Source organism: Diadema setosum, chromosome 19 (genome assembly GCF_964275005.1).
Source record: "Diadema setosum chromosome 19, eeDiaSeto1, whole genome shotgun sequence".
Taxonomy (NCBI): Eukaryota; Metazoa; Echinodermata; class Echinoidea; order Diadematoida; family Diadematidae; genus Diadema; species Diadema setosum.
The window spans coordinates 4,516,753-4,531,852 of record NC_092703.1 but is presented as its reverse complement, the minus strand read 5'-3'; the positions used below and the strand labels follow the sequence as shown (position 1 = coordinate 4,531,852).

Here is a 15,100-nt window from a genome sequence, read left to right as displayed (position 1 = left end):
TGGAAGTTACTATTCTTTCTTCGAAGCATGTACAGAGGGTAGTAATGGGCTTTGATCTGATATGCAACAAGCTAGCCCAACCTGAAAAGAAACAATGTGGCCATGCTTTATTGATTATGGAGAGAAAACAAAAAATAATTCAATTCTGATGATAATGATATAACAAAAAATAATGATATTATATCAAAGGAGAAACAAAACCTGCATGCTGGTAGTGAAAAAAAAAATCGAATTAGCACATACGTGATAAAAAAAAAAACACCAAATGACAATATTGGTACTAGAGTTTAAATGATAATATATGTGAAATTCGCTACGTATCACTTTAATGGGAATGCTGTAATAGTCTGTAACGAAGGGCACGTATGAATCTACTGTATCACTCTGTACTGGTCTCTTTGGTCTGTCAGATCCATGTCCCAAACTGAAACACAGAGGGCGCTACTCATGTAAAACTTTCTGCCAATGACATGGCGTGTTTGATCAACACAGATCACTACAGCGGAAAGCATACAGGCCTACTGTAGAATTCGACCAACAAAAATCGTTGAGAAGAACATTTAAGTGCTGTGTATGTCAACGGATCGGCAGCATATATGGTATGTTTAATCAATGCAAGTTACTACGACACTCACCATTCCCATGGCTGTATTTTCTCAACAACACTTCGTTTCAAGACAATACATTCTGCCGCTGCAGTCCCACGTGTTTGATTTAGTGTAGGCCCTACCTTGACAGAACAACGCTAAGGCATTAACAATACTAACATGAAACTCTTGAAAACATTTTGTCGACGTGTAAAGTTTTCACTTGATACGCCTAGTGCTACTTCTTAGGGGGCTATGAAAAGATTTGATAATGTGTCCAATCGATATTGACGTGTTATTGAAAAGTAATATCAGTTTAGAATGGCTTTAATATCTGACGTTCAGAATGCATTGATTGGCCATTTAGTAACAGTTAACACTAACAGTTAGGCCTATGTCTTGTCTAACGTTAGATTGTCGCAGCCGCATCAGATGAGTTTGAGGTGACAAAAAAATGATCTAAAGTATCAAAATTCAAAGCGATCGCATGCGATCGCTGAACTCTCTTCGTGGTTGTGGGTCATGACTGTACAGCCCTGTCGCTACTTACACTACAGCGACTGGGCTGTGTAACGTTATAGATGTAGTTGGTTTACATTGTGATTGTTTTATCATAACACTTATTTAAAGAATGTCACAGTCACTGAAAGTTTGCTAAAATCTGGGAAGAATTTATTGAGACAGAATTAGTGTACAGACATCATGCATTTTAATTGGTATGGCTTCAAATGACTGTGCAACAACAACATGCATGTACAATCCCTTCTTTATGACTGGATATCCAGTTGAAAGCCATGGAATTTTCACAAATTGCAGCCAGTGGCTTTTTTCGCAGCATGAATTTTCACGAATTGTCACAGGCATTCAAGACATATAGTGTAGACAAAATTTTTTGTGTGCATTTTAACCTGTTGAGGACGGACTGATTTTGCTACAACCCGCATTTCCCATCTGACACCTGCCCGAGTATACTCAGGACTCGTCCTCAACGGGTTAATTGTGCAAATCTAGGCTCTCATAAAGGCGAACATTCCTGGTTTGCAACAGTATGGAAATTGAATGGGTTTACCGAATTGTGTTATGCCTACAACTAGATGAGAGAGCAAGAGAGTTCAGAAGTTGATGTCAAATTGTCCCTATAATCTAATAGTTTTACAGCTTGAAGTGTCTTCTGCAATATTTAAATACTAATGAAGCAACTTTTGTCACCTTTGTTGTATTGTACAGCGAAACATGGAGACATCAGATGAATCTAAGACTCTGCCAGGTGTGCATACTTCAGATGACATCATGGATACAGCCTTTGTTGACAGGCTGAAGGTGGCTGCAGCAGCGGCCATCATTAAACAGAAGCCTGTGTCAATGACTGGCAAGGAGTATGCACAGCTCCTGGCAAAGAAACTGCAGGAAAGAGAAAACTCCTGGAAGGCCAAGGCCAAACAGCTTGAGAGGGAACTGTTGAAAACAAGACAGGAACTTCTGTTAGTAAAGGCTAACTTGCCAGACAGAAATATCTCAAAAGGTATTGTACAGTTTCATGTTTCTTTGCTACAGGTGCCATTTTCTTTTTCTTGTTTTCTCATTTTTTTTTCCATTCACCTCGGTATTTTCTTTAGTTTTCACTTGATGCAATAATTACTATAGGATGTGTAAGGTCTATTTGTTATGTGACAGATTCTCGAATAGGAATGAGATAAGATTCTGTCATTTGTTGAATGCTGTAAGATTGCAGTGTATTCATCAGCATTGACTAACCAAAATTTCAATTTTTCGTACATTGCCTTGGAATGAATTAATGATATTGGGAAAGTGTGCATATCTTGTGACAATTGGAATCATCAAAAATGTAAAAGGGCATTGTTCACGGACATTGGCACAGTTATGACATATTACATCTGTAGGTTGGTTGAGGGATGCCACTAAGCTTCTTATAGTTCATTAAAACTCACATGAGAACACACACATGTGCTCACACACAAAACCTAAATGTATTTTTGATTTGATATCAAAGGCAATGCATGCATGAAATTGATATTCGAAAATGATTGCATTATTTGAATTGAAGACTTCTTTGATAATGATACAGCATTGCTGTTGAAACCAGAAATGTCCATTGATAAATAGCAATTATAACACATATTGAGATTATTATCTTTGCTACCTTTTTCTTATAATTATTTGCCTTTCCCTCAGCACATTATATGGGAGAATCAATTGGTAATAGTGTGAATCATGTGCTATTTGTTGAACCCTGAGGTGATTTCACAAGGTAACTTTCAATGACTGACAAAAAAAGAAAAATCATGTGGTACATCCATTCAATAGTAGTATCCCGGCAGTTTGCTGCAGTACCAGTGAGTTAACTTATGTCAACTCTGCTTTGCTTGATCTTTATGCATCATTTGCAGACAGCAGGAGAAGAGAAATCTGTAACAGCAGCAGTGGGAGCAGCACAGGTGAGGATGCATTCCCCACTCCACCATCATCCTCAGAAAACTGTCACCATTCTGACCTAGAGGGGGCGCTGTCTGCCAACACTAAATTCCTCCACAGCTTGTCGTGCCTGTCCGTAGCGAGCGACCCAGAGGCAAGATCAGAACTCGCTTCTCCGGAGGTCATCGTTGAGAGTGTGCGCTCAGCCACAGACTTCATCTGGGAGGGACAGCGAGGAGGGTCATCTACCAGTGCCACATCATCGAGGCTTGCCCGGCAAGCGGTGGAGTCTCTGGCTAAAGTTGTTGATTCACCTGCTGCCAATGGATGCAGAATGGAGCTTGTCACCATTACAACGAAGCTGGTGGAGGGGATACTCGGAGAGATGTTGAGAAACTCCAACAAGTGCAATGTAAGTACAGAATGATTTCCACTATCTCGATGTCATTAGTGCACATTGCCAATTGAGGATCAGGAGGATGTTGATACAATACAAGGTCTCCGGTAATTTGCCATCCTCCTGCTTCTAAGCTAATGACATAATATATCTACAAACAATGTACAAACTTTCTTGTGCTTGGATGGTGAAAATACTGCATGGAATCAACTGTTGAACAGCTTCTTTATCAAAAAAAAAAAAGAAGAAAAGAATGCACCATCTGTGAAATGGTGAAACACTTTGGATATGACTGTGTGTATCAATAATGATTGCCAACATAAAGGAGCAGTGTCATCCTAAGTTTGGCAATCATAGCCTGAGAGCAACAGCTGTGAAAAAAAAAAAAAAAAAATATTATGCATTTCTTTAAACCTCCCTTGGCATTTTTTTTTTTTAATATGTTGTAAAACCAAAACATATAGACTCTTACAACATGAAAGCACGAAGTGCACGACCTACATGTCCTATTGCTCTTTCTCAATGACATCCTCTTTATTCCTCATCCATTTTTGTATCATTTTGTTTGTGAATTCAGTCATTTTTTCTTTATGTTTGCTCATTTTCTGGTACATATTAATTAATATGCACCTTACTTTTTCTGCTCTTACACAGGTTCACTCACTCCAAGAATCCAGCAACCTTGTTTCCAGTCTCTCAAAATCCCGTCACCTCTGTCCCGTCATCATCCAGACAGTTTTGCAAAAGATTGAAAAAGTGTCCGCATCTCTCAGAAACACCAGTCACCACCGCGGGCACCATCTCGACGTAGACCTTTTGGAGAGCTCATACTTCCTCTTCTCCACACTGGAGGACATTCTCATCTCACAGCTAGCGCCATCCTCCTCCTCCTCCTCCTCCTCACAGTTGTTTCAAAGAGGCAGCCACTTAGGAAAAGCTAGACAGGTGACTTCTTCCTTGGATGATGATGAAAACACATCAGCCAGCCTGTGCAATTGTAGAAGGAGCAGATCTTCTGTGAGAGCGCTGGCCTTGACTCGAGACTTTAGGACTAACATCCTACAGCGGTTAGAAGATAGCCTCCTGCATCTGTCACAGGATTTCCCTTTGTACGCTCAGTATGTCTGGAGGCTCACAGGTATCCTTGAAATGATGAGTGAACAGTGACTTCTGATATCAAATGAATAGTTAACAAAACAAAGGATGACATAAGAGAGTTTACTCAAACTCTTATCATTTTTTTTAACATGTTACTTTGATAAGTTTGTAGTATGACTCTGTTTTCATAAATCCGTTATCAATTCAATGTAAGTCTGTAGTAACAGCTGTTCTGAAAAACTATGTACCATTCTTGTGGTGGTGGTTGAAAGAGGATAGATGAAAGGTTTCTTCCTCTATCAAGACACACCCCCTCCTCCCCCCCCCCCCCCACCCCTTGGGGAAAATAAAGTGACACATCTGGCTCTAGGGATTTAGCATCTTTTCAAAAGTTCAACAGTTTTGGACTCATCACAATCTCATTTTGTGAGAGGACACAACACCTACCATTCTGCTTCTGTGACACATTGGTGACCAACCCATGAGATGCTGATAGTGCTCGTTTGTTATTTGCTGTGTCACGTTACCTATGGGATAAAAAATATATTTTCATAAATTTACCAACATTTAGTTGTTGTTTTTTTTTGTCTACTTGCCAAATTACAATAGAGACATTTTTGCTGGAATAGTTGTTAAAATAACAGTATTTAGAATTATGATAATTGTTAGCACTCTAGGACAAAACATCTGAAAGGTTAGATGGGGTGATTGGAAATCTTACATGCAGCAAGTTTGGTTATGCTGATCAAAATTGATGACTGCTGAACTCTGTATTCATTTCAGGAAAATGCATTCAGTGAGACATTCACATTGGAAATGAGGTAAAAAAGTATTGGTGTATCAAAGACATTGAGCCTTCTGTGGCTGATTTTCTCCATTTCAGTAAATATCAAGCAAATGTGATATTTCTCAAACAAAAAGTACCATTTGTACCTCAGTCCGAGTAGCTGGATGGGGAAAAATGTAATTTTCAAACTCTTTCACGATTTGTCGCACTTTATTTTTTTTTCCCTTGAAATTCCAAGATGGTTTATATGACGACTTAACTCTGCCCTATTATTGTTTGATCACACTTTGTTATTTTTCTTGATGTATGTTTGGCGTGATTTGTTTCTGAAATTTTTGATACAATGTATCAGTTATCCAAAGATTCATTCCCTAAATTGCATTGACTAGCAATGCTAAATTTGCTGATGGCAGTAGTAGATGAGATGACAAAGAATTCCAAGACAACTATTGATTATTGAATATTATTGAATATTTCCAAGTATTGAGGCTGTCAAAAAGATGACCTTTATATTCCATTCTTTCATGCTCCAATTTTGTGTGATACCTCTTTCAACATGAGTGCCAGAAAAGAGCTGTAAATTTGATGGTTTCAGCCATGAATTTTTCATTCAGTCTGCAAGACCAGCATACTTCTGGAAACAACTGAATTTTTGCATATCAGTGCAAAATTTCATTGCTTGGTAATGATGATGATAATAATGATAATAATAATAATTATGATAATAATAATAATAACAATAATGATGATAATAATAATAATTATAATAATAATAATAATAATAATAATAATAATAATAATAATAATAATAATAATAATAATAATAATGATAATGACAATAATAATAACAATAATAATAATTACTATTGTTATCATTGCATTATAGCACTTTATACAGGTGTTTCTAAGCACATAATTTATATGTTCAAGGATGTAAATCAGTTGTAAATCAGTGCAAAATGTCATTGCTTGATAATGATAATAATGATGATAATGATGACAGTAATAATGACTTGTTATTATTGCATTATAGCACTTTATACAGGTGTTTCAAAGCACATAATTTACGTGTTCAAGGATGATGAAGTCTTATGGAACTCGTACTGATTCTATGTAGTCATTATACATATATTAGTTATCTTATATAATTGTTATATAACATACACACACACACACACACACACACACAAGAGGGAAACAGGTCATTCTAGTACACTATACTGATGACTTGGTTTTGATTGCTGTAAATGTTGGCCTAATTCTGATATCAACAGTCTTGAATTACATGAGCATCAATTGTAATTAATCTAGAAAAAACAAGATAGAAGAAAATGAAATAAGTTTATAAAGAATGGATGATGCAATAAAGACATTTTTTTTTTCTGCAATGAGCTTCTCTGATTATAAAACATGTATCAGCATTTTCCTCTTGTTTCTGTCATTTTTTTTTTAATGGAAACTCATTTCCACTCAATGAAAAGTAATAATTGATTTTTAACTACAGCTACATAAATATCAATGACCACTTTTAATCATATTTGATGATCTGTCATCCAGTTGGTTCTACTATACTATGTACATAGTTGCAATCATAGTAAGCTGCAATTATTAAAGAGTTTATGACACAGAGTCAAAGTAATGTCAGACGTCAGAAATTTGCCCCCTTCTAAATTATTTTATTTTACATGAATCCAGAGAGGACGGGACAGACAGAGGGAGGGAGAGAGAAGGTGGGGGGGGGGGGGGGGGGTATGGAGGGAGAGAGACGCCATGACATGGTGCATGTATACCTTGGGTTTTGTTCTGCACACACAGTCTTCAATCCAAAGATACCAATTGTGACGGCATAACTGATAGGGAAGGATTAGTGTTGGTAAGTAAAAGCAAAAATATTAATACTAAACTAGAGGGGGAGGAGAGAGATGCTAGGATAGCCACATAGAGTAATTTACACTACCTGAAAAATCTGTGTATTCCATCTACATTCGAACATTCATGGTCCCACACACACACACACACACACACACACACAATAATATACGTTATACGTGTAAGGCCTATAAGGGTGTCGGTGCTCTTCCTTAATGTACTCGAATAGCCATGTGTTTTAGATGAAAAGTGATTCATTATTCGCTTTGTTATTAACATTTGAAATGAAACGCTGTAACACCGACCGGAATGTATTTCATGATTAGGTCTTTAATAATCAAAAATCTGAAGAACAATACAATTCCATGTGTTACAAATATGTTCCTTTTCGAAATACGCAGAGGAAAGTCCTGCTCAAAAACACTCGTACAGATTCAAAGCCACCGTTCACAAAGCGAGTTCTTGTTTCCTCAAACCGAGTGCAATGGCAAGTTCAGTCACAAATTGCTAGCGCGCCCCCATGTGCGCGCGGGTCGTCAAAAATTCTTGTCTCGGACAATGTCAGAAGAGGTTTGAGGTTTGACGATACATACAATGTATGTGTGCCATCTCTGCTTTGAAGACAACACTATGGCATGTAACTGTCTATTTTGCAAAGATTTTCCACTAGAAATGTCATTATTGTCTCTCTGCAGATGATGGGAGTCCATTGATATTAACTCAACCACCGTGTTTCACACTTCTTCTTCCACTCTTGGTTTTGTGTGCGTTTAATGCCCGGTTATTTTCTCTTTCAAACACGAAGAGATCGTCAATGAAATGGGGAAGAAGACTACAACAGAAATACTTTTGTTCGAAAAAACATCATAATTCACTCATTCAGAACTTCGTTAAAAAAAAAATAGATAAAAAAAAAACTTGACCACAGAACACAGAAGACGATTAATCGTGAGAACTCAACCTCATATTTAAGCGTGCTTGATCATTTTCATAACAAGAGGTTGTGATTACTGTCACTTGTTTACCCTGTACTTCTGAAAAAAAAAATAATGATCAGCTCTCTAGTATAAGTCATTTTGAAAGGACGACTCTAGTGTTCTATGAAAACTGCAGCATTTCATCTGGATCGATCAAATGAGTAATAGGTTCTAAATGAAATCATTCCTAAGTGGTCCATTTTATTTACACTACTTGTACCTTTAATAAAACAACGAAGTGCGCGTCATTCTTAAAGGGCGACTTGGTTATTTCTGATGCGAACGCTTCACATTGATGTTCTGTCTCATTTTCTTTCTAACTACATCTTAAATTGACTCGTGAATTGTGTCCCATAAGGCGACACACCACCGTGACTTTAGGACAATTTCGTACGACGTTCACCCTGAAAGGTGTTCAACTCATTTAAGACTCTTTTGATTAAAAAAAACAAAAAAAATCTGACGAAGATATCTGTCATAAAACCTTCATCGCAATTTCATCCTGAATTTACAGTTTACGCACGTATGCGAGCAAAATCATCATTATTTCGTGGGTATAGACGCAAAGATTGGTGGACATATTATATCTAATCTGTCTTGTGGTTGTTCTATCATTAGAGGCTGCCAGTCACTTGGGTGAAAGCATTTTCCCCAAATTCCAGGGCAGAATCAGCTGCGCTTATATCAAGCACAAACCCTTGTCAGTAATGATCATAAACTCAACAAAATATATGCTAAAATCCGGGCAGTTATGAGAGCTCATTATTACTGACCAGGGAAGAAGTGACGTCATACACGAACAGAATAATTATCATGACATGCCACTCTGGTTGGGGTGGGGTTATGACGACAAATGCCACTTAGGAAGAAAGATTTGCGGTGACACCATGTGTATGTAGTCCTTAACCGGATCGTAGTTTGGAAGAAGAGCTTAGAAAGAGGAGAAACGAAGAGGGAAGCGACATATGGGGGTTGTGAGGAGGGCAAAAAGTGAAGAGTGGGAGACAGTAATGGGCTGGAAGTTGAAGTTGCACTAGTGGAGACAGTAGAGAAAGGAACACAGAGAGTGGTAAGGAAGAATAGTGTGAGAATCAAGTAAGATGTTCGGACATCGTTAGAAGGGGAAAGATGAAATAGAGGGGAAGAGGAAGAGGAAGGAGTTGGATGTTGGAGAATCATGGAGATAGGGGAGAGCAGTGAAGATTCATGAAACCAAGAGGAGAACGAAGTCGGCGAACAGTGTGGCTATGGAATGCGAATGAATGGAGAAAGGACGATTAACAGAAATAAGGAGGGGTAAGTAGAGGAGAGGTGAGAATATGCGGAGAGAAGGGAGAGAGAGAGAGAGAGAGAGAGGGGGGGGGGGGGCAATGAAAAGAAGAAGAAAAGAACAAATTGAAATTCAAGACGTAAATTAGAGGGAGCTAGTGTAGATCCTAGAATTAAATGCTGCTGCGGAAAAGAAAATAAATGGAGAGGAAATTGATGACAGTTAAATCCTGAAAAGGTTCCTGTGGGAGAAATGCAAAAAATGAGAAAATTAAAATGCCACTTAAGTTTCAAGCAATGTTGAAGGCAGCATTTGACTTGTTAACGCTGAACACCATTAACACTATTATCATTAATGAACAAAATATTGTTTACACATTGATGTAATGATATGTGTTCGCCGTCGTTAGCTGTAGTAGCTATACCGACTCTTGACAATGCCTGATTTTTTTTTTAATCCTAGAAGACATGACCATGACGACGTTAATTATGACGTAATAGAAATTATCAGGTTTTCATCAAGAAGCCGTTCGATTTGAAGGAATCCCAATGACTCCTAATATAAGCACTAAAAAGGAAAATAAAGAGCTCAGGAAAAAAAAAAAGATCAAAACACATATTCAGTATGATATTCTTTTCTTTTCTTTTTCTTTTTCTTTTTTGGTATTGCGCTAGTTTATTCAGTATACTAGTTTATTGATATCCCTGTATTTTACAAACAGAAAAAAGGGACAAAGATTTCGTCACGGATGTGCTCGAAATTCTAGAGTGATTCGTTCTATTGTAAGAGTCAAACGGAAGGAATATTTTACGAGTTCATTCATGACCTATATAATCATGAACTTATTTATCTGTTCATTTATTTATTCTTTTTATCAGACTAAGGAAGAGAAGACTACATGATCTATGTAAGTGATGCTGCAGCAGTAGTGTAACGAAACGAATATATCTGAACTCAGTTTAGAAGGTGTAAAGATAGAATTGCCATAGTTATTGTTGAACTATTGAGTATAATTATCAGAATATTGTTCGTTTGGTCAAATTTTCGCTAACTTGCCACTTTGAGAGGAATGCTTTTCTTCTTCTTTTTTTCAACCAACTTATTAGGACTAACCCACTGTTGTGGTAATAGTCTTATTTAGAGGATTTGAAATAGGTCTAACGCTGATGCTTATGTCTATCTTCTCTATATCTTTTCTAAATTACCCACCAAGCCGTTTTTCATTTCTCCTACTTTGTTGATCAGATGCGTTTTTATCCAGTAATCATTGTAGTACTTATTTTTCAGCAAGAACCGAAAAATGTTCTAAAATGCATTCACATAAAATGCCATCCGGTTTGAAGAAAAACTTAAAATATAAAATGAGTTAGACTTGTCATTACCTTAAAAAGATTACGGAAACTTATTTGTCGCATAATGGGGTAAGCACCGCTACACTCATATCAACCTCAAAAGAGACTCGACACTAATTCGTTCTTTGAGCAACACATTCTATTCATCAATCTTTCAATTTACGTGATTATCACCATGATAATTTTTTACAAACAAAACACTTTCATCCATCGAAATCTAATAATACGCATCGATATCTCAAAAATACATTAAAACTGTACATAGAATTGCAACTGGTTCTTTCAAAAATGTAACATACAATCATGAAGAAAAGAAAACACTGTAAAATACATCAGAGAACAGTCTAAACCAGGACATCTCTTTAAAACAATCTGAACAATTTACACACACTTATTTCAGTTTATTATTTTATCCCGTAATATGGTGATGTTATACAGCATACAAATATGAAGCATCGAAATGCGTTATGTTGCCAATTTAGGTATAAGCTCTCTTCACATAACAATATGCATTCATTAATCTTTGTAAAATCATTAGATACCTATAGTATTAATTTGCTTCGCGTGTGATAAACTCATTATACATACCACTTCCGTTGATATATGTCATGTTAATAGATTAGAAATTTGCTGGAGGCAGTTTGTGGTTTCAAATGATTTTTTTTTTCGCCACAAGAAAGACTTTGTTTTTTCTTGCAATCAATGTACTTATTATTCGAAGTCAACTATTTATTAGTAATCCTTATCTTATTGAGATTTGATTTGTTCTCGCTTCATGATCTAGGAACACGATGCGATAAGGCTTCATTCCTGTTCATGCCCTTTGATTTAAAAAGAGTCCTCGATAAAAAAAAAAAAGAAGTATTTCTAACAATCAGCAATGACTTATTTACACCTGTAAAATATGATCGAATTATTCACCCGTTTACTCACAGCACAAAAGCATCAATATGCAACCAGCGTTTACAGGGAGGATATGATCTTGTACCGCTCTTATAATCATGAATCTTCCGTTGATTGGACTTCGTTACACAGCGTACCCATGTGACTTTACTGAGTGGAGACATACGACTTTATTTATGTAGAATATTTAATTGCTTGATGAGAGTACTTAAGATAATTGTTATTTTGGTGTACAAGTCGAAACTATTAACTTTTATCCTTATCTTTATTTGTCGATAGAATAACTTACTTTGGAAAATTCTGGGGGAGGGGGGTAGTCTCAGCAAAACACCCGACATGCTAAAGGTAGAATACGTCGTTATAGCCGATAACTTTGATCAGACGAATAGCGGAGGTACGAGACACTGTGCGTTCAATCTTTCGTCTCGACTTGGCAACAACTTAATTGAAGCTGTGCCTATCATTTTGCTCGAAGTGCCTAGAGAACGTTTTCAAATCACGTCGTTCACTGATGACTTGCCATCAAACTCTTTCGTTTGTACACAATATGCTTCCTCGGCAAGTCAGGGCTTCTACTTCTAAAGGTTTCTAAAGAACTGCCGGAGCTGGTTTGGCCATCCCGTTATGGAATGCTACTGATGAAAGTAGCCATGGTGACATAACCATCTGCCAGAAGTAATGTGTTGTTACCCTAGCCATTCAACAATACTATCTCTAAATGTTCAGAGACCGCTGAATATTTTTTTTTTGTAATTACCTTAGAGGTGGCGATACGCTCCAAAGAAAACTGATTTTCTTGCCATCCATACTATTAAAAAAAAAAAAAAATATATTGATTTTGGTCAGTTATGACACATCGGCAACATCAGGGTTCGTTTGTAACATTATATGTGACCCTGCATCACAAAACCAACAAAAAGTCGCCAGACATGGATTTTTAGTTAAGGGCAGATTCTGAAAGAGCAGACTCTAAGCTTCAAAATGATATATAACTCAATTCAAACCGATGGACTCTCCTAACCTATCTAAATATTGGAAAGAAAGCACACACTGTGGAAAGTGTGAACTGAAAAAAAGAAGCTCTGAGGTAAAAGGGTCTACAGTCTTCAAGCTCTTTATCTTTACCAAGCCGTGCTAATAGCTGTGCGATGAATGGGGAAAAAAACAACAGGATGTAAACCACCGGAGCAACAACAACGAAGGGACTATCAGATTAAGCTGAAAATAAGCATGCCCTATCAACACATTCTGTCCATAATAAATTTCAATTTTCAAAGCAGTAGCATTATCCTTTCAAAAGTTATTAGTGTTGAAAGTGAAGAGTGTGCAAAGGATTTTCAAAGAATGAGAAGGGCCCTCAAAGACAAATCGGAACTCACAACTTTACCCAAAAAAAAATAAATAAAAATTGTAGAAAAACTGCTGAAAACACACTTTCCAATTCATTTTTTTTTATCCCAAATTTGGAAGTAATGTAGAAGAATTATAGCTCATTCAGGAAATATGAAAAACTGAAGATTGACTTGGTTGATCCATTTCACCTTTTTTGAGTACTCACACAAAATCAATGGGTGCTACTATTTGTTTGTTTTGTGATGCACGGTCACACATCAATTACTCATTTAGATCATCAACAAAAGCTGCTCCGGGGTGCTTCGGGTCGTTTGCTGACGTATACGTTTAAAAGACTGAGATAGACTTGAGCAAGAGCTTAAAGTTGCTAATACGCATATGCATTGTGTAGGTCTTTCAGATGCGCTCCGTTTGCGTACCACCCCAGACCTGTTCGGTCGCACATCGTACTCGTGTTGTGAAAGTACGGGTACTCCTTGGGGTCTCGGCACTGTTCCGCTATGGCTGCCTCCGTCGCCCCGTACGCCGCGTAAGCAGACGTCCGTGCCAGTGCCGTGTTCCCTGAATAACACATGGATGCGTCCTTTGTCGTGTAATAGTCCGCGATGCGGGACGTTCCGTTTATAGACGGCGGAGAGGTGTGCCCATTTCTGAGCGTTGACAGGTTGTTGCGGCGCGTAGGGCTTATGCTTCTCGAGCCGTCGTAGGCGGCAGGCTGCCTCGTCACATTCGACGGACGCGTCGCATACGACAAATCGTGCAGATCGCGCGTGTCGCGGGTGTCTGTAGCAGCCGATGAATTCTTCCTCATGGACGAATTTTCCGCTGAGCCCACACTTCGTCTCGCTTCAGAATTGACAGTATGTTGAGTGGCTACCATATCACTTTGCGAGGTGGTGACGCCATTTAGCCGGCTGCTGTTCAGTTTATGTCGCTCCTCCTTCACCAGTCGCTCGGTGGCATGAACGAGGCTCTCGAATTTTCTCGTCCCAGTATTGCTTGCAGTATCAGTGTCTCGTCTCTGCCGAGATTTCTCGTGGCTGTACGCTCGCGGAGAAACCGTGGCGACTGCAGAAGGACTACCCGTTTGTACTGGTGACGTCACGTTATTTGAGTGTTCCGGCGTGACGCCGTGATTGGGTGACGTCATCGACGAGCACGAATGCGAGAGTGTTTCTAAGTGGCGCGAGTCCGTTACGTCATTGCAGCACGTCGACGTGCTCGGGGCGCCTCGCAAGTGATCCGTTGCGGAGTACGTGTGCGAACTTTTCCTCACGTCCGCATACGACGTCGCGTCAGCGCCGTAGCCGTGCGTGGCCGCTGCAGTCCAAGTGAAGTAGCTCCTAGCATCAGCTGCCGACCCGTAGTACCTCTCGTCGCCATAATGCCCACGATACGTCGAAAAGCGATCGTTCATGCAGTGCGCGTAGGCCTCCGCCGTGGTTGGATAGGCGAAGGAGTTCCCGTAAGCGCCATAGGCGCCGTCTGCATAGACGTTGTGCTGATAACCCGCGGCGTAGCTCGCCGAGTACATTGCATTGTACCTGTCCAGACCTTCCTGGTACGCGGCGGTTAGTTGAGGCGTCGCCACGGGAACCTCGCACGCCGCGGCCGCGTACTGAGTGTAAGTTCTGGCCTGGCTGTAATCCGTGGCCGCAGTAGCCATAGTGTCAGGGTACAGCAGGCTCTGAGTAGGTGTCTGCACCTGCTGGTAAGGGTGGTACTTCGATGACTTGCTTTTTGATTTCTTGCTCTTCACTGGTCGCTTTTCCTCCGTAGTAGAGAAGTTTGACTCCGTCTTGGCTTGCAGCTGGTCAAACTGGAGAACAAGTTCCTTCTCTTCCATTTGACTGCATAAAAGGGTACAATGGAAAGAATGACACAATGATAGAATATTTCTTCCTTCTACTCAACCCTGCCATCCAAATTGATTAGAGAAGTAATATCCAGGTTGCAATTTCCGTCTACAAAGGTATTCCAGAAAGCACTCAAGTCGTCATTCAAGGCGTCAACCCCCCCCCCCCCAAAAAAAAAAAGTATCAAGTGACTATAGCTACCAAATAGTTGGATCTCT

At 38.9% G+C, this 15,100-nt stretch overlaps 2 protein-coding genes across 2 annotated transcripts in view; one reads left to right on the top strand and one right to left on the bottom strand.

Annotated features, from left to right (window-relative positions):
* The first annotated feature begins 483 nt into the window (after positions 1-483).
* Positions 484-4,584, top strand: LOC140242913 (meiosis-specific protein MEI4-like). Its single transcript, XM_072322660.1, has 4 exons — positions 484-599; positions 1,815-2,109; positions 2,996-3,432; positions 4,072-4,584. The coding sequence occupies exons 1-4, from the start codon at positions 597-599 to the stop codon at positions 4,582-4,584; spliced, it is 1,248 nt and encodes a 415-aa protein (XP_072178761.1). The 5' UTR covers positions 484-596.
* Positions 4,585-13,393: 8,809 nt separating this feature from the next.
* Positions 13,394-15,100, bottom strand: part of LOC140242773 (uncharacterized) — an 80,698-nt gene continuing 78,991 nt past the window's right edge. Inside the window, exon 9 of the mRNA XM_072322533.1 lies at positions 13,394-14,876. Within this exon, the coding sequence (XP_072178634.1) occupies positions 13,394-14,876 (1,483 nt within the window). The remainder of the gene's footprint in view (positions 14,877-15,100) is intronic.